The following is a 19,283-nucleotide window of genomic DNA, read 5'->3' on the forward strand; positions in this document are numbered from 1 at the left end:
CTTTTGTGTGTGCCTTTTAAGAGTGGAGTCTCTATTTCCCACAGCCCTCTGGCTCCCCCAAAAATAAGCCCTGCTGGCCTTCAAAGCCAAGCATTCTAGGGGCTCCCGGCTGGGAAGCCCAGTGTGGGACTCAAAGCCCTTGCTTTTTGAGGAGAACATCTGCAGTTTGTAATTAGCCTCCCATTTGTTGGTCACCAACCTGGGGTATGGGTCTTGACTATACCATATTTCCACCCCTCCTACCCATCTCTCTGTGGTTCCTTCTTTACACCTCTAGCTGTAGAAGTTCTTTTCTGCTAGTCTTCGGGTCACTTTCATTGATATTTGCTCTGTAAATAGTTGTAATTTTGATGTGCCTGTGGGAGGAGATTAGCTCAGGGTCCTTCTACTCTGCTATCTTTGCCACTCCCTCACAATATAGTCACCATGCTGTGCATTACATCCCCATAACTCATTTATTTTATAACTGTACTTTTTGACCCCATTCACCCATTTCATGCACTTCCCTACGCCCACCTCTGGCAACCATCTGTCTGTTCTCTGTATCTATGAGCTTGGTTTTTGTTTTTGTTTTTAGATTCCACATATAAGTATAAGTGAGATCATTCGGTAATTGTCTTTCTCTGTCTGACTTATTTCACTTAGCATAATACCGTCTAGATCCATTTGTGTTGTTACAGATGGCAAGATTTTATTCTTTTTTATGGCTGAATAATACTCCATTTTGTGTATATATACCACATTTTCTTTATTTATGTATCAATGGACATTTAGATTGTTTCCATATCTTGGCTATTGTAAATAGTGCTGCAGTGAATATGGAGGCGCAGATATCTTCTTGAGTTAGTATTATTGTTTTCTTCAGATAAATACCCAGAAGTGGAATTGCAGAGCCCTATAGTAGTTCTGTTTTTAATTTTTGAGGGACTTTCATACTGTTTTCCATAGTGGCTGCACCAATTTACATTTCTACCAGCAGTGCACCAGGATTCCCTTTTTTCTACATCCTTGCCAACACTTGTTATTTCTTGTTTTTTTGATAATAGCCATTATAACAGGTGTGAGTTGATTTTTGTGCTTGTGGTTTTGATTTGCATTTCCCTGATGATTAGTGATGTTGAGCCTATAGGCCATCTGTATGTCTTTGGGAAAATGCCTATTCAGATCTCTGCCCTTTTATTTATTTATTTATTTATTTATTTTTGGCTGTGTTGGGTCTTCGTTTCTGTGCGAGGGCTTTCTCTAGTTGCGGCAAGCGGGGGCCACTCTTCATCGCGGTGCGCGGGCCTCTCACTATCGCGGCCTCTCTTGTTGCGGAGCACAGGCTCCAGACGCACAGGCTCAGTAATTGTGGCTCATGGACCTAGTTGCTCCACGGCATGTGGGATCCTCCCAGACCAGGGTCCGAACCCATGTCCCCTGCACTGGCAGGCAGATTCTCAACCACTGTGCCACCAGGGAAGCCCCTCTGCCCATTTTTTAATTGGATTATTTGTTGTTGTTGTTTTACTATTGACTTGTATGAGTTTTTAAATGTATTTTAGATATTAACCCCTTACTAGATACGTGATTTGCAAATATTTTCTCCCATTCATTAGGTTGCCTTTTCATTTTGGATGTTCTAGATACCAATCTTTTGTAGGTTATATGAGTTGCAAATATTATCTTCTGATTTGTGGCTTTTTATCACTTTAAGAAATGTTTTCCCTTCAGGTCACTACCTTTACCTTTCTCTGTAGAAGTCACTTTTGATTTCTGAAACTATAGATTAGTCTTGCCTTGTTTTTCATTATTATTTAAGGAATCATGCAGTATTATGCTTTTGATTCTAGCTTCTTTGCTCAGCTTTATATTTGTGTGATGCATTCATGCTTTTTGTTGCATATTGCACTAGTTTGTTCATTTTCATTTCATTGTGATATTCTTTTGGATAACTGTTATAACAATCTGTTTATCCATTTTATTTTTGAGAAACATTTGAGTTATTTCCAGGTTGGGGCTATTTAGAATAATTTGACTATGAACTTTCTTACACACATCTTTTGGTATAGGTGTGCATATCTTCTGGATGGTAGTTCTGTGCCATAGGATACACTTAAGTTCAGCTTTAATAAATACTACCAAAAAGTTGCCTATGGTGGTTTCCAGTTTATACTACTATCAGTATAAATGCCTTTTGGGGTTCATAGTACTTCTGGGATATAAGGCTTGATGACTTTGATCAGTTATGGAACATTTGGCCATTATCTCTTCAGCCAATGCTTCTGTCCCTTTCTTCCTCATTTAGGACGTAGTGCACCCATGATAATTCTTTTTACCATGACTCATATATCTCTTATATTCTCTTCCTCATTTTCCACCTTTTTATCTCTCCATACTTTATTTTCTTCTGACCTATCTTCCATTTCCATAATTCTCACTTACGTTGTGTCTAATCAGCATGTCAAACTCATTCATTAAGTTCTTAATTTCATTTATTGTGTTTTTCCAGTTCCAGAATTTCCATTTGGTTATTTTATATTCTGTAGTTCTTCTCCAGGATTCTCTATCTTGTCATTTAAGTTCTTTAACATATTGATTGTAATTATCTTGAAATTCATATATGATAGTCTGTTATCTGGTTTGTGTCTTTGACCTTTTTTCCCCCTTTCGGTTTGAGGAATTTTGTCTCTGTTGTATACTCAGTTATTTTTTTAGTTAGTTTTGGACAGTGTGTGTGAAAAATTACAATGATTATGTCACTCTTGCTTTTGGCAGGCAGTTAGGCTAAGGGCAGGTTACCTGAATCCAGCCAAGGATTGAACTGATTCAGAGCTAAGCTTCAGTCCTTGGAAGAGCCAGTATATTTTTGGTTCTCCTAACTCCTAGGGTATAGCCCTTTGAAGTTACAGCCAAAAGCCGGAAGTGTTTTCCACAGCCCTCTTAGTCTTATGAGACTGCTGAAAGCTCCGCTCAGCTTCTCAGACTCCCAGGAGCAGCTTTCAAATTAGCAAATATCACCAGATGTCAGTCTTATCTTCTTGGATTGCCCATCTCTCCATGATTTTGGCTCCTTGTTGCCTTAGTAGCTCTTCAGTGCTTTTAGATAGATGTTCATAATATTTTACTCAGTTTTCCATTTGTTCTTAGCAGGAGGTCTGGTTTTAAACAATTTAGTCTACCATTGCTTTAAGCTTGGCTTATTCTTTCAAAAACTGAGCTTATGTTAAGTGAAATAATCCAGTTACAAGAAGACAAATATTATATGATTCCACTTAAATGAAAGTGGTCAGATTCATAAAAACAGAAAGTAGGGTGGTGGTTACTAGGGGCTTAAAGTCCATTGTTTGCACTGTGGTTCACTCTTGGTTGTCACATGTTCTTTACCACAATATATATAAATATTTTTAACTGAGTTTATCAAGTAGCTTTCCTTTCAGCCACATTGGTTTTTTTAGCTGCTCCATATAGAAAACAGAATATGTACCACAAGTCAGAAATTCAGTGAAGTAGCATTATATGTGTGTTTAACTCAGATTTACCTCTGTATGTTTAGACTTTTAAAAAATCAAGAAAGAAAAAACAAGAATGAGGGAAAGTAGCTATTTAAATAATGGGGACACAAAATAGCAGTTTAAATAGTGGGCACAGTTCTTCTCAATTAGCTTGTACGCCGGGGCTCTGAGTTTGCTGTTCCTTCACCTATGTTAAGTTTACTGGAAGTAGTTCCTTCTTGAGGAATTTTCAGGGATAATTTTGACTATATACAATTTTTGCTTTACCTGCTGACCTTAGAAACCACTTCTGTTTTAAGCTTTAGACCCCATGTAAAGAAAAGTAAATAATATCCCTTTTATTTCTCATTGGCATTGTTCATAGCGCTATAGTCTAAATTTTATTTTTATATGTTTTCTGTCTCTCATGGACGATGTTACCTTTTTAAAGTCTTTGATTGACCTTTATCACACGTTTATCTTTTCTCTGTTCTTTTTGAACATGCATACTATATCTAACATTGTTTTCCTTCAGTATAACACGATGTAAGATGCACAATCACTTTCAAAGTTACCCTCTTATATCATCAAATATTTCTTGTTAGTCAGAAATAAATTCAGAGTAGCAGTAAATCTTTTTCATTATAACTACATCTTGCTTCGCTTTCAGTTTCATAATGCATGTTAGGACAATATTGCAAATGTTTTTTTGTCTGGTAAGATGGTTTACACTGTATAACTGTATATATATCATATATACCCACTTGTATCCCTGACCCTTCTAAAGTTATTGACAAGCAGTAAATAAAAAATAGCAAGTAGCAGCTTAAGGGGCAGAGGAAGGGGGAATTTATCTTCCTATAAGAGCAAATCAAATCTCCAAGAAATTAAAAACAATTGAAATAGTCTCTTTAATATCCCTAATCTGTGCTGTTTCATGATTAGAACAAAACATCCCAAAAGTTTGAAAACCACAGAATTCAATATATTGATTACAGTTATTACCTCTAGCTTACATAATTTTATATAGCTGTAACTTTGCAATTTGAGAGGGATACTAGAGCAAGTGTATGTTCTTATAAAGGATACAGGAAGTGGCGAACTATTTCCTAGAGTAAAATATGAATTCCACCAAATAATAAAACTATCATTTGACACTTAAAACTAGAGAGAACTACACTAAGGTCAATACTTGGTCAGATGGATAATATTGTAACTTATTCTAGAACCTCAAGTCACACACCAGGCTCTCCTGCTAAAAGAATAGTGTGAAATACTATCTAAGAACGGCATCGGCATGTTTTAAGCGAGTCATGCTGGGAAGAAAGTTAATTTCATTACGCCTCCATTTATTGTTAAGTTAGCATATTTTTAATACGCCTTTTGTTGAAAGCACCATGCTAGGTTCTCCACTAGGATAGCTGATAAATAGTTAAACGTTGTCTTAGTTCTCTGCCTACGCTGGCTTAACTTACATTCTTTGCTCCCTTTACCTAGCTAATGCTACTTTTTGCTATTCAAGACTTATCCCTGACACCCCTCCATTCTCACTGAAACTTACTTGTGTGTTATAACCTATTCCTTGGTGGCCTCTCTGTGCATTCTCAAGTGTCTAATGAGACATTCTTTTTAAAATTAATCTGGGCTAGTTATGGAAGAAAGCAGCCATGAGGCAAAATGCTTTTTTGTTTGTTTGTTTTTGTTATTGTTGTTGAAACTGCCTTTTTACTGCATTTAAAATATAATCCAGAACCTTGCCTGTGGTCTGAAGGCCCCACATGGTCTGGCTGGCTCTTTCCTCACCTCTGCCAGCAGCATGCTTTTTTAACAGTGACGGTCTAACAATATACTTCTCCTGCCCTCACCTTTGTTTTCTCCCCCTCCCAACTTTAAAAAATTCTGTTTAATGATTCCAGCATGCGAATTTCAGGTTAGAAAGGTAGGAAGGTGATAAGGGGATCTGGGGGGAATGGTAATGTCTGTGAAGCATCCCTCATATGATATCTTACAGATGACGGTCTAGCTAACCCATGTCTTGTGGGGTCTTTGCAAGTGTAGGAAGTAAGGAACCTGAGTGTTGATGGAACATAGTTTTTCAGAGTTGATGCTAATGACAATAAGTTTTTCTTTCTAATATTACATCCTCCCCTAATAATGTAGGTGTTTATCCATCATTAGAACTACTGCTCTTTTGCAGACTCTGACAAATCCTTTGTCCTTCAGCATCTTCCTTTTATGCTTACTTTGTCTTAAATATAGCTTGTTTTTATTCCCCAGGCTGCCAGTACACCACTGAATCCTTTAAGTTTTCAGTGTGAATTTGTAAAGCTCAGGATTGACCTTCTCCAAGCCTTCTCTCAACTTATCTGTACTTGTAGTAGCCTCAAGACAAGCCCGCCACCTGCAATTGCCACAACAATTGCCATGACCTTAGGGAACGACCTCCAGCGGTGCGGTCGCATCTCCAATCAGGTATGTCTTAACTTTATTTTCAGTGCAGTTTTTATTTACACTTTAGAGGTTTTTGAGGTTAGTTGTGAGATGAAAAATTCTGAAACTTAAAAATCAGCGGTTTGACTCAGAGGCAACATCAAATACTTCTAAACTCATCTGTGTTGCAAAAAACAGGCCTGAAGTCTTATTAAAATGACAGAGTGATTGATGATATCTCACTAGATGCTACATAGTTATATAAAGAGAAAGGACATACATTTTAAAGAAACTTTGGGATGTTTATAACTATATTATTTTAGTGAAACTTTGAAGAAGCTAAAAATGCAATGTTTTTGTTTCTATACATCATGTGTAAATTGTAATCTTGTACACATTTGTAGTTTCATTTGCCATCTTTGTTAATTTTCTTTAATAGGGTTTATAAAAATGAATGAATTGAAAATGAAAAAGAGTTGAAATATTTTTTCTTTTTTTTTTATTGTTTGAGGATTGTTTTCTTATGTTTTGGCTTTTGTGTTGTTTATACAATAATGATAGCATATTTGTTTATTTATCATAATTGATATTTTTCCTTCTTTATAGATGAAACTGTCCATGGAAGAATTCCGAAGCCTTGCTTCCCGATATGGGGATCTTTATCAGGCATCTTTTGATGCTGATTCCGCAACTTTGAGGAATGTAGAACTGTATCCTAAACTTGCCCAATATTTCCTGTTCTTTGGAAGTATTCTTTTAAATGTAGAGTAAATATTTCAGATACGCTTAACTAAAATATACATATACATTAGATAAGCCTACAGATTTACCATAAATAATAATTTCTCTTTTGAAACCTAGTATGAGCAGTATAATTTTACTTTTTTACTTCAACCAGGCTTTTTAAAAAGTGGTGACTCAGTGGTGGTCTTTTTCCACCTCTGGGAAGAGCATCCAAAACCCAGGTCCAAACAGTGTTGAATACTTTGTGCTCACTTGAGCTACAATGGACAGCACAAAATATTTTTCCACCAGAGAGCCATTTTCTGTCTTGCTTCACCTATCTTTTCTTCACAGCTAACAACCCTAGTTCCCATCACCTTTATTAATGATATATTCAATCGTTTCAGTCATCACTTATGTTCCCTAAGCCCCCATTAAGTTCTCCGTATTTTCTTATTAGCAGCCTCAGATCCTTTTTGAAAGGAGGGAAGAGATAAATTGCTTTTAAGTTGCAGGACCTATAAATCAGTAATTCCTGGCATTTTGATTTAGTGATTGAAAACCTGATGAATACTATGGACCCTCTCCCCTAAAAAATGCATATATGCACATACCCCCCAAAATTTGCATACTGTTTCAGGAGAGTTAACAGATCCCTTGAGCCCCAGCCTAGGAACCTCCAGGGAAACCACTCTACAGACCCTTATTGTGGTGGTTGTTTTAAACTTTCATCAGTGAAACCCCTATATCCAAGATAGATAAAAAAGTTTCTGTGATTGAATCACAAAGCCTGTTGCTTGGTTCCTCCTTCCAACATTAACCTCTGAAGTACTCTTCCTGGAACTATCACAGACAACATATATCCCTTAAAAAGAAAAAAATAGAGCCACAGACTATTTGAGTCAATAACATGTGGTTACCTTCACTGAGAATATGATTTTCATCTTGCCTTGTTTAATATTCATATAATACAAAGTCTATAGTACATTTCTCTATTATCATATATAATGTATAACCTTAACATAATGCAGACAGCAGCAGAGCTGTTTACTGATATCTCACGCAATAGAAGCCCTGATTTTGGATCCAGAATCAGCAAGGTATTTAAATAGTTTATATTACAGAACACTTTCAAATATGTTATCTTACCTAATCATCACAACATTGTTTTGGAAGAGGTTTTGTAGAGGAAGAAACAAAGAGGAAGAACTTCTCTAGCATTTGCCTAAGGTCATATAGCTAGTGACAAACCTAGATTTTCTGTCTCCATTGTTTACTTACCTCCTGTGTCCTGTTTTCTAAATAACTAGGAAGAAGTTCTTTGAATTTGAACATTTTCTTCTGGTATATTATAACTAAATTTCGCTGTAAAAAATTGAGTTAATAGTATAATTAAGCTTGAACTTGAAATTTTTATTCTTTGGTTTCCCAAACAAAAAGATATTCCTCTTCTTGCTTTATTAAAATTCTTCTCCATTCTCTAATTAACTGATTAATTGTTCAAAATATTTTTATTGAAGAATGGTCCATTATTTTTTCCCACTATAGTATTCTGTTTTGGAACATGCATTTTCAACTGTATAATATATTTCCAATCTAGTAAGGCCTGTGATTCCAAGATCAGCTTCCTCAAAGAGAATATAATCAACAGAGCATTTTAAATTTCTCTATCCTAAAGCATTGACTCACCATTTTTTTCCAAGGCAGTACCAAAATCCTTGCCTTCTGTTTTAAAGTGCTATCTACTCTCAGACTAGGCCACTTGGCTATTTTTTTTTCCACTCGTCTGATTCATTTTAATATTTCGATGACATACTAATTTTTACTTATTTTTCCATTTATCCTTCTTTGATCTATGTTCATTTTCCCCTTTGTTTTGTTTTTTTAAGCTTCTCCCTTTAAAATTTCAAAATGTTCTCTCACCTCCATATTTTTCAGTTTTTGCCAGTTAATTGATACTTCCAGGCTCATGCCATTTCTGATCATGCCGTACTCATTTTACCTCATAGCACACAAATGTCATTGTACTGTTGGTTGACATAAGAGAAATTAGTATTTTTCTTGATTGATTTTTTAACACATATTGTCAGCAGGGATGGGGTGAAGGGAGTTATCTAGTCAGCTCTCAAATCCTACTCTCACTGTCACCCTCTCCACTTCCTACCACCTTTCTTCACTCTTCTCCATCCGTTTTATCCCCTAAACCCACTCCCCTAGCCTTTGCCCTTCCTAGCAATGAAAAATTGGAAAAGAAAGATTGTACCTTGAAGGAGAGCTCTTTGGGTTTCAGTCATACTGGTGTAAAACTGCAAAGAGTAGATTCCTTCTGAAACTTCTCTTCTTGATACTATATATTTTGTGCCTTTCATATAAAGAAGGACCTGCTGCTAAAAAGAGCCTCAAGAGAGTGAAGCATGACATTGATAAAATTCGCTATAGTTTTTACAAAAATCTGTGTATATCTTTCATAGCCTAGAAGGTTTTTGGGGAAAAGAGACCTTGTCTTATCCAACTTCTAGCTAGCTTCTCTAGCAGCTAACATTGTGCTTGAGCCAGTATCAGTAAGTGTGGGATAGGATGGGGTTTATGTTTATAATTATAAATGTTATTATCTAGCTCATACCAACCTTTTAGGATTATTAAGAAAAAATATTTTGAGATGCTTGTCCGTTACATTTTTCTATTCTAGCTTTGCACTTAACCTTTATTTTTACTGCCTAAAATATAATGGAATGGCTCTGGTCATGAAGCCATTCAAGTATGGGACTTTTCCTTCTATTGTAAACAACTAGAAACCTGGATAAAATATGCAAGTTTAAATATAAGTTTAACTGTTTTCAGACATTGGCCAATAGGCAGCCCAGGAATGTAATCCCTCAGGGAAGGGACACAAATAAGGTAAACTTTACATTAGTCCTTGCTTTCCTCTGCCTGGAGGCACTTTTTAGACTGCCTTTCAGGGAGGAGTAACCAAAGTAAAACATGGTGGTGTTGCTTAGTTGAAGAGCTAGATATCAGGGTTCAGAGAACAAAGGAAGCTAGAATTTGCAGGCCAAGTACAGGGGTGGAGGAAGCTTTCCAGAGGAAGAGTGCTATGAATCTTTGGCTGAATGCTAAGCTGTACATATATAAGGTGAAATCCCACAAGGCCAGGCAAAAAACAGCTACTAGGGAGGGAATAATTACCAGGAAGCTGTAAACTGAACAATTTCCAGAGCTTATGCAGAGCTGAGAAATGTTTGAGTTCCAACCGGCCAAACTATAGAGACCTAGTTGAACACTCAAGGCATTCAAAAGAGACACCAGAAGGGTCACACCACCTTAGTAATCAAGCTAAACTAGCCCTAAAGTGAGGACTAGTCTAGACCTGTCCTAACAAAGCTTAAGTGATCCTTCACAGAGTCAGGATTATGACAAGTAATGGCTGTCCACCAAAACAAAATCTTAACATTCTTTGAAGACAACAAAATCCAAAAACTCAAAGGTATAAGGTCCACAATTTTAGCATCCAATCAAAAATTACTAGTCATGAGAAGAAGCTGGAAGATGTGACAAATAACCAAGAGAAAATTCAGCCAATTAGAAAAAAGACTCACAAATGACAGATGATGGAATTAACAGACTTGGACTTTAAAATAGTATTTTAGTACTATTAGTATTTTCAAAACTTTAAAGGTAGAAGATAATGAACAAATTTAAAGGTGTAAAAAGAAAATGGAACTTCTAGAGCATAAGAATGAAATATCTTGATTTTGCCTTTATTTTTGAAAGATAGTTTTGATGAATATAGAATTCAAGGTTGATTAGGTTGGGTTTAACAGTAGGTTAAATACGGCAAAAGAAAAGATTAGTGAACTTAAAGACATAGCAATAGAAATTGTCTGATTTGGACAGTGAAAGAAAAAAGACTGAAAAACTGAACAAAGTTAAAATTGCCGGTGAGACAGTGTCATTTGTACTACTATACATGTAACTGGAAATCTTAGAAGGAGGGGAACAAGGGACAGAAAAATATTTTAAGTGGCTAAAAAATGTTCATGTTTAATTAAAAATATAAACCCACAAATCCAAGAAGCTTAATGAACCCAGAGTGGCATAAACATAAAGAAAATCACAAGGCACGCATTATAATCAAATTGCTGAAAACTGGTGATAAAGAAAAATATAAAGCAGCCAAAGAAAAAAGACTATGTAGAAGGGAATAAAAATAAGAATTTTTTACTAATTCTTATCAGAAATAATGCAAGCCAGAAGACATGTGAAGCAACATCTTTAAAGTCCTGAAAGAAAAAAAAAAAGTTAACCTAGTATTCTATATTCAGTAAAAATACCCTTGAATAATTAAGACTAAATAAAGACATTTTCAGACAAAATCTGAGAAAATTTGTTACCAGCAGACCTAGACCTGTACTATAAGAAATGTTAAAGGAAGTTCTTCAGGCTGAAGAAAAATTATTTGAGATGTAAATTCAGATCTACAAAGAAGAACACTAGGAATGGTAAATATGTGAGTAAATAAAAAAGACTTTCCTCATTTTTTATTTTTTTTTAAAAATATTGCCCATTTAGAAAAAAATAACTGCATTTGGGAGTTTATAACACATAGAAGTAAAATGTGTGATGTGAGACAAATGATGGGGGTGGGGGTTGGAATTAATACAGTAGTAAGATTCTTACATTTTACATCAAGTATATATTATTTGAAGATAACTTGTGGTAATGGAGGATGAATAAACTCTAGAGCAACCACTAGAAAATAAATAAGCCAATAGAGGAGGTAAAATGGAATACTTTAAAAAAAACCTCAGTTAATCCAAAAGAAGGCAGGGGAAGAGAGGAAAAAAAAAACAGTGAACAGATGAAAAAAGTAGAAAACAAATCACAAAATGGTAGATTTATACCCAGTCATACCAGTTATTACAATAAATGTAGATAGTCTTACTCTAAGTAAAGACATTATCAGACAGATAAAAAAGCAAAACCCAACTATAAGCTTACCACAAGTAACCCATTTATTATTTATTTATTTATTTATATCTCATCTTAATTCATAGGTTTATTATGAGGTTTTGTGGGCTGCTTATTTTATTTTTTATTTTTTAAATATCTTTATTGGAGCATAATAATTGCTTTACAATGTTGTGTTAGTTTCTGCTTTTTAAAAAAGTGAATCAGCCATATGTATACATATATCCCCATATCCCCTTCCTCTTGTGTCTCCCTCCCACCCTCCCTATCCCACCCCTCTAGGTGGTCACAAAGCACCGAGCTGATCTCCCTGTGCTATGCAGCTGCTTCCCACTAGCTATCTGTTTTATATTTGGTAGTGTATATATGTCAATGCTACTCTCTTACTTTGTCCAAGCTTACCTTTCCTTCTCCCCGTGTCCTCAAGTCCATTCCCTTTGTCTGCATCTTTATTCCTGTCCTGCCCCTAGGTTCATCAGAACCGTTTTTTTTTTAGATTCCATATATATGTGTTAGCATACGGTATTTGTTTTTCTCTTTCTGACTTACTTCACTCTGTATGACAGACTCTAGGTCCATCCACCTCACTACAAATAACTCAATTTCATTTCTTTTTATGGCTGAGTAATATTCCATTGTATATATGTGCCACACCTTCTTTATCCATTCATCTGTCGATGGGCATTTAGGTTGCTTCCATGTCCTGGCTATTGTAAATAGTGCTGCAATGAACATTGTAGTACATGTCTCTTTTTGAATTATGGTTTTCTCAGGGTATATGCCCAGTAGTGGGATTGCTGGGTCATATGGTAGTTCTATTTTTAGTTTTTTAGGAACCTCCATGTTGTTCTCCATAGTGGCTATATCAATTTACATTCCCACCGACAGTGCAAGAGGGTTCCCTTTTCTCCCTACCATCTCCAACATTTATTGTTTGTAGATTTTTTGATGATGGCCATTCTGACTGGAGTGAGGTGATACCTCCTTGTGGTTTTTTTTTTTTTAAATATTAATCATCTGCTTTTTATTATTATTTTTTAAATTTATACAGCAGGTTCTTATTAGTCATCAGTTTTATACACATCAGTGTATACATGTCAATCCCAATCACCCAATTCAGCACACCACCATCCCCACCCCCCGGGGTTTTCCCCCCTTGGTGTCCATACGTTTGTTCTCCATATCTGTGTCTCAACTTCTGCCCTGCAAACCGGTTCATCTGTACCATTTTTCTAGGTTCCACATACATGCGTTAATATACAATATTTGTTTTTCTCTTTCTGACTTACTTCACTCTGTGTGACAGTCTCTAGATCCATCCATGTCTCAACAAATGACTCAATTTCGTTCCTTTTTATGGTTGAGTAATATTCCATTGTATATATGTACCACAACTTCTTTATCCATTCGTCTGTCGACAGGCATTTAGGTTGCTTCCATGACCTGGCTATTGTAAATAGTGCTGCAATGAACACTGGGGTGCATGTGTCTTTTTGAATTATGATTTTCTCTGGGTATATGCCCAGTAGTCCTCCTGTGGTTTTGATTTGCATTTCTCTAATGATTAGTGATGTTGAGCATCCTTTCATGTGTTTATTGGCAGTCTGTGTATCTTCTTTGGAGAATTGTCTGTTTAGGTCTTCTGCCCATTTTTGGATTGGATTGTTTGTTTTTTTGATATTGAGCTGCATGAGCTGCTTGTATATTTTGGAGATTAATTCTTTGTCAGTTGCTTCATTTGCAAATATTTTCTCCCATTCTGAGGGTTGTCTTTTTTGTCTAGTTTATGGTTTCCTTTGCTGTGCAAAAGCTTTTAAGTTTCATTAGGTCCCATTTGTTTATTTTTGTTTTTATTTCCATTACTCTAGGGGGTAGGTCAAAAAGGACCTTGCTGTGATTTATGTCATAGAGTGTTCTGCCTATATTTTCCTCTAAGAGTTTTATAGTGTCTGGCCTTACATTTAGGTCTTTAATCCATTTTGAGTTTATTTTTGTGTATGGTGTTAGGAAGTGTTCTAATTTCATTCTTTTACATGTAGCTGTCCAGTTTTCCCAGCACCACTTATTGAAGAGGCTGTCTTTTCTCCATTGTATATTCCTGTCTCCTTTATCAAAGATAAGGTGACCATATGTGTGAACCCACTTTAAATACAAAGATACAAATATATTAAAAGTAAACAAAAGGACGGAAAAGGAACCCTAAAAGCTGGCGTGATAGTATCATACAAAGTGGACTTATGGACAAAGACTTGATAAAGAGCTACATTTTACCATAATAGGGGTCAATTCATCAAGAAGACATAATTCTAAACATTTATATACTTAGTGACAGATCTTCCAAATATTCGAAGCAAAAACTGACAACTGAAAGGAGAAATAAATCCACAATTATGGTTGGAGTTTTCAACACTCCCCTCTGAATAATTGCTAGAACAACTTGCGGAAGATTTCTTAGGATATAGAGGACTTGAATAACTTGACCTAATTGACCTGTATGCCCAACTTGACCTAATTGACCTGTATGCCCTACCAACAGCAGCATATGCATTCTTTCCAAGCGCATTTGGAAAATATACCAAAGTAAACCATATGCTGGGCTACAAAACAAGTCTTAGTAAATGGAAAAGCATTGAAACTACGTAGAATATGTTATCTGATAGAATTAAATTAGAATATGATCTCTGGAAAATCCCTAAATGTTTAGGAATTAAACAAGACTTCTAAACATTCCAATTGGTCAAAAAATCACAAGGGAAATTAGAAAGTAAGTTAAACTGAATGAAAATGAGAACATGACATATCAAAACTTGTGTGATGCAGTTAAAACAGAGCTTAGAGGGAAATTTATAGCTTTAAATGCATACATACACACACAAAAGAAAGTTTAAAAGTAATAACATTAGTTTCTATCATATTAAAGCAAGAAAAAGAGGAAATTAGACTCAAAGTAATTAGAGGCAAAGAAATAGTAAAGATGAGCATGCTAATCAGTGAATTATAAATAAACAGTAGAGAAAGTCAAAGAAACCAAAAGCTGGCTCTTTGAAAAGATCAATAAAGTTGATAAAACTAGCTATTCTGAACAAGGAAATAAAAGAACACAAATTACCAATATTAGAAATGAAATAAGAGTACCATCACAAATCCCATAGATATTAAAAGCATATTAAAGGAATAATAACTTTGTGCCAAAAAATGTGATAGTTTAGGTGAACAGGAAAAATTCAAGTATTCTACATAGACTTAAAAATCTTTAACAAAACATGTACAAATTGAACCTAACAAAACTCTAAAGGATAATACATTAAAACCAAGTAGGGTTTATTCCGGAAATTCTAGGTTTGATGTTAGAAAACCAATCAGTGTAATTCACCATATTGTAAAATAAAGGAAAAGAACTAAAGTGGAGGACTTGCTAAAGATTTCAAGACTTAGTATAAAGCTCCAGTAATTAAGACAATGTGATATTGGCTTGAGGGTAGAACGGAGAGACCAAAATAGATACATAGGAGTATTACTTGATTTTTGACAAAGATGACAATCTGTTTTTTCAACAGATTGTGCTGGAACATGCTGTATGGGGGGAAAGAATCTTGACCTTACCTCACACCATACATAAAAATTAATTCCAAGTGTATCACAGATCAAACTGTAAAAGATAAAATTCCAAACTTTCTAGAATACTACTTTGGAGAAAATCTTCATGACCTTGAGATCAGCAAGGATTTTTTCAGGACACAAAATTTTACTGTCCAGAAAAATTTGTTTAATTGGATTTAAAAATTTAAACTTCTGCTCTTTGAAAGATACCATTAAGAAAATGAAAAGATAGGTTGTAGGGTGAAATATTCTCAAACATATTCTGTCAGAATATTAAGAAAACCATACAACTCAAGACAACCCAATTTTTAAGAATTGACAAGAGATTTGAACAGACACTTCAAAAAAGAAGATATGTTAATTCCAATAAGCACATGAAAAGATGCTTAACATCATTAGGTATCAGAAAAATACAAATTAAAATCACAGTGAGATACAACTAACACCCACTAGAATAGCTAAAGTTAAAAAGCCCTTTAATACCAAGTATTAGGTGTGGAAGAGCTTGAATCCATACATTTTGGGGACTGAAAAATGATTCAGCCACTTTGGAAAACTGTTTGGCAGTTGCCATATGACCACCAGTTCTATTTCTACTTACTTAAGAGAAATGAAAACATATTTCCACAGAGACCTGTACACAGATTTTCTTAGCAGCTTTATTTGTAACAACAAAAACTGGAAAGAGCCAAATGTCTCAACAGGTGAGTGGGTAGATAAATTGTAGTATGTTCATACAGTGGAATATTACTCAGCAATATAGATGGATGACCTGTTGAAATATGCAAAACACATTAATGACTCAAAAATGTGCTGTAAAGGAAAGCAGACACAAAATATTACATATAGTATGATTGTTTATATCCAATATTAGGAAACTCTCATTTACAGTGATAGAAAGCTAATCTGGTTGCTGGGGGCCACAAGTAGGGATTGACTAGGAAGGGTGCATTTTTGCGATTTTGTAACTTATATCTCAATAAAGTTTATTAAAAATAAATAAAGGAATACTCCTTTTGTAGAAGGTGGAACAGTATATTCTGATTTTATACCCTTTTATTAGCAGGACACTTTGTCAAAGACTTTTAAATCTTTATGCTTTATTGTGTGGTATAGTTTTCCTTAAAGTCTATCACTAAATGAGGTTCACTTCTTGTCTTAATAGAACTTAAGATATAGTACAGAGTAGGGAACAAAGCTTTAGAGCCAGGCAGATACACATGTACATACAGCTAGGAGTGAGTATGAACAGAGACATGTTCTTTCGTCTCCCTGAGCCACGTATGCATAAACTATAGGTAAGTAATAATGCCTGTCTCTTAGAGTGGTTGTAATGGTTAAATGAAAACCTATGTAAAGTACCCAGCTGAAGTACCTTGCACATAGTAAGCATTTAAAGGATAATAAGGGAATAATAAGAATAGTGTTAACCCAACATAGTTAAGTTACCTATATTGCATTTTCCAATAGCTCTCTTGAAGTTTAGTTAGAATGCAGGAGTTTGCCACCTTTTCCCATTTAGAAATACTTTCAGAAATGTCTTTGGGTTTGAGGCAGTAGAAGAAAAAGAAATCTAGGTAAAACTTTTTCCAGCATGCTCTATATGCTAGTTCTCTGCTGAACATTCTTGTGCATTTCACCTGCTTGCTTTAGATTCATGCCATTTCTCCAGTTATGAATGCCCTCCAAACTTTCCATCTCTTCAGATCTTATCCATGCTACTTGCATAGTGATTTGTCCAAGACCTATCTCTTCTGTGGCATTCCTCAGCTCCCTCTATATTCTGATTACTTGCATATCTTTACTGGTTATTTGGCACTTGTCTGCTGACTTTATTGATAGTTTACCTTTTCAAATGTCTTATGTCTCTTTCACCTCATGGCAGGGACAAGGTTTAATTAAACATTTTTATACTAGCTAACAACCAAAGTGATTAAGACTTGTATAATTTGAAGTCAGGTCTGGATTTGAATTCTAGCTTGTCGCTTACTAGTTGTGTGACTGAAGGCGAATTACTTAACGTCTCCAAGCCTCAGTTTTCTCATCTGTGAAATGGAAATAACAGTGCCTACTTCATTATTTTAAAGATTAAATGAGAGTGTGTGGAAAATACCTGACACATTTTGACATTAAATTAGTTACTATTTTGGTTGATTGATTGATATTAATTTTTGACTTCAGTTTCCAGGAATATGGATCTACAGGAGCAGCCCATGCTGATAGTGAATATGAGAGAAGAATGATGTCTGTATATAATCATGTCTTGGAGGAGGTGGAATCACTCAGTCGGAAATATACCCCTGTTTCTTATATGGCAAGTCACATTTGTTTTATTGAGTATTATTATGTGGAAGTGAGTTTTTATCTGACTCTGGCACTTACTGTGTGTGACTTCAACACATTAACCTCTCTGTGACTGTTTCCTCTGTGCCTGGTTTGTATCAGGGTTAGTACAGTGCCTACATCATAGTATTGTTGTGAGGATGAAATGAGATAATCCATGAAAGCACTTGGCACATCTGTAGCTGCTACATAGTCACACTAAAATGTCAAATCTGCTCTACCAGAATGCAGATAAAACTTTTTTTTTCCTTTTTTAACAATTTAACTAAAGTTGCAATTGTTCTCAACCTTGGCTACACATTAGAATCACTTTGGAAGCTATTTTTAAAAAAACATCAATATCCAGGCCCCACCCCAGGCCAGTTATCTTTGAATCTCTGTGAGGCCCAGACATTAGTAATTTTAAAAGCTCCCAGGTGATTCTGTCATCCCACCAGGGTTGAAAACTATTGGCCAATTAAAATAGAAGGAACTGGGCTTATTTTCTGACTATCAGTAAATCAGTTCTTGCCAGGTGATGCTACTGCTGTCCTTTAATACTCATGTCCACTTAGCCTACTGAATCTGCTGCCTTTGGCACTGTTGAACACCTGCTGTTTATCCCCTGACTTCCCAGTCACAGGACAGACTGACACTCTCACCCAGATTTCCTCCTCCCTGTCTGGCCATTCTCCAGTGTTGTATTGAGCTCAGGTTCCTATAACAAAATAGACATAGTGGCTTAAACAACAGACATTTCTCACAATTCTAGAGGCTGGGAAGTCCAGACTCAGGGTGCCAACCAATTTGTTTCGTGGTGAGGGGTCTCTCGCTGGCTTGCCAGCTGCTGCTTTCTCACTGTGTCCTCACGTGTTGGAGAGAGGGGGGGCTCTCTTCTCTCCTTCTCTTCTTATAAGGGCACTGATCCCATCACAGGGGCCCCACCCTCATGTCCTCATCTAAACTTAATGACCTCCCAAAGGCCCACCTCCAAATATCAACACATTGGGAGTTAGGGCTTCAACATGTGAATTTAGAGACGACAGCACATTCAGTCCATAGCACTGTCTTTGAACTTTACACCTTGGAGAGTTTCTCTTGCCCTGCCTACACATTGGATACTGGTATTTCCTGTAGCTCTCTTCTGCCTCCTGCTGTTCTCATTCTGAACTCACCATTTATCAGGTGTTCTAGAAGAAATTGACAGGATGTGTCATTAAAGAGTTAAATTAGATTTTAAGGTTAGATACTTTGCTGTGCACACTGCTTTCCACATAAGACTGTAAATACATATTTGCTGAATTGAAATGACACAGGTAGCTGTTTGATACTGAGATTGGTTGCTAAGGAAGATTGTAAAGATTATCTTTGTAGGAAGTAGACATATTTATGTGAGACATTGATTAAATTATTTACATGTATTTCCTCTAAGCTCCACCCTAGGAAATTAAATAGATGCCAGATAGTACCTTGAGTTTGATAGAGTTCAATCCACTGTGTCTAATGGAAAGAATGGGAATTTTCTGCCCAGTAGGTACTTAATACAGAGAAAAGAGCCCTAGGGTCAAATTCTACCTCTGCCACTCAGCAGGTGTGATTTTAGACAAATTTCTAATACCCTTTTCTATGATATGGAAAAATATCTACCTCATAGGGTTTTTGTGAAGTTTAAATGGAATAATGCCTAATGCCTGGCACAGTGCCTGGCCTGGCATATAAGGAGTGGTTAATAAATGTTTATTCCCTTTTCCCCCTTTCCAAATTGTA

The 19,283-nt window shown here is 35.8% G+C and overlaps 1 protein-coding gene across 3 annotated transcripts in view; it reads left to right on the forward strand.

The window, feature by feature from the left end:
* Nucleotides 1-19,283, forward strand: part of INTS7 (integrator complex subunit 7) — an 89,455-nt gene that overhangs the window by 60,083 nt on the left and 10,089 nt on the right. For all 3 annotated transcript variants that reach the window (XR_009505692.1, XM_059938474.1, XM_059938485.1), the window contains 4 exons: nt 5,751-5,945; nt 6,510-6,613; nt 7,658-7,726; nt 17,376-17,508. Coding sequence is in view for 2 of the 3 variants with exons in the window: in XM_059938474.1 (XP_059794457.1) it covers nt 5,751-5,945; nt 6,510-6,613; nt 7,658-7,726; nt 17,376-17,508 (501 nt within the window). In the remaining variant the exon portion in view is untranslated. The remainder of the gene's footprint in view (nt 1-5,750; nt 5,946-6,509; nt 6,614-7,657; nt 7,727-17,375; nt 17,509-19,283) is intronic.

The sequence above is a fragment of the Balaenoptera ricei genome, chromosome 1, assembly GCF_028023285.1.
Source record: "Balaenoptera ricei isolate mBalRic1 chromosome 1, mBalRic1.hap2, whole genome shotgun sequence".
Taxonomy (NCBI): Eukaryota; Metazoa; Chordata; class Mammalia; order Artiodactyla; family Balaenopteridae; genus Balaenoptera; species Balaenoptera ricei.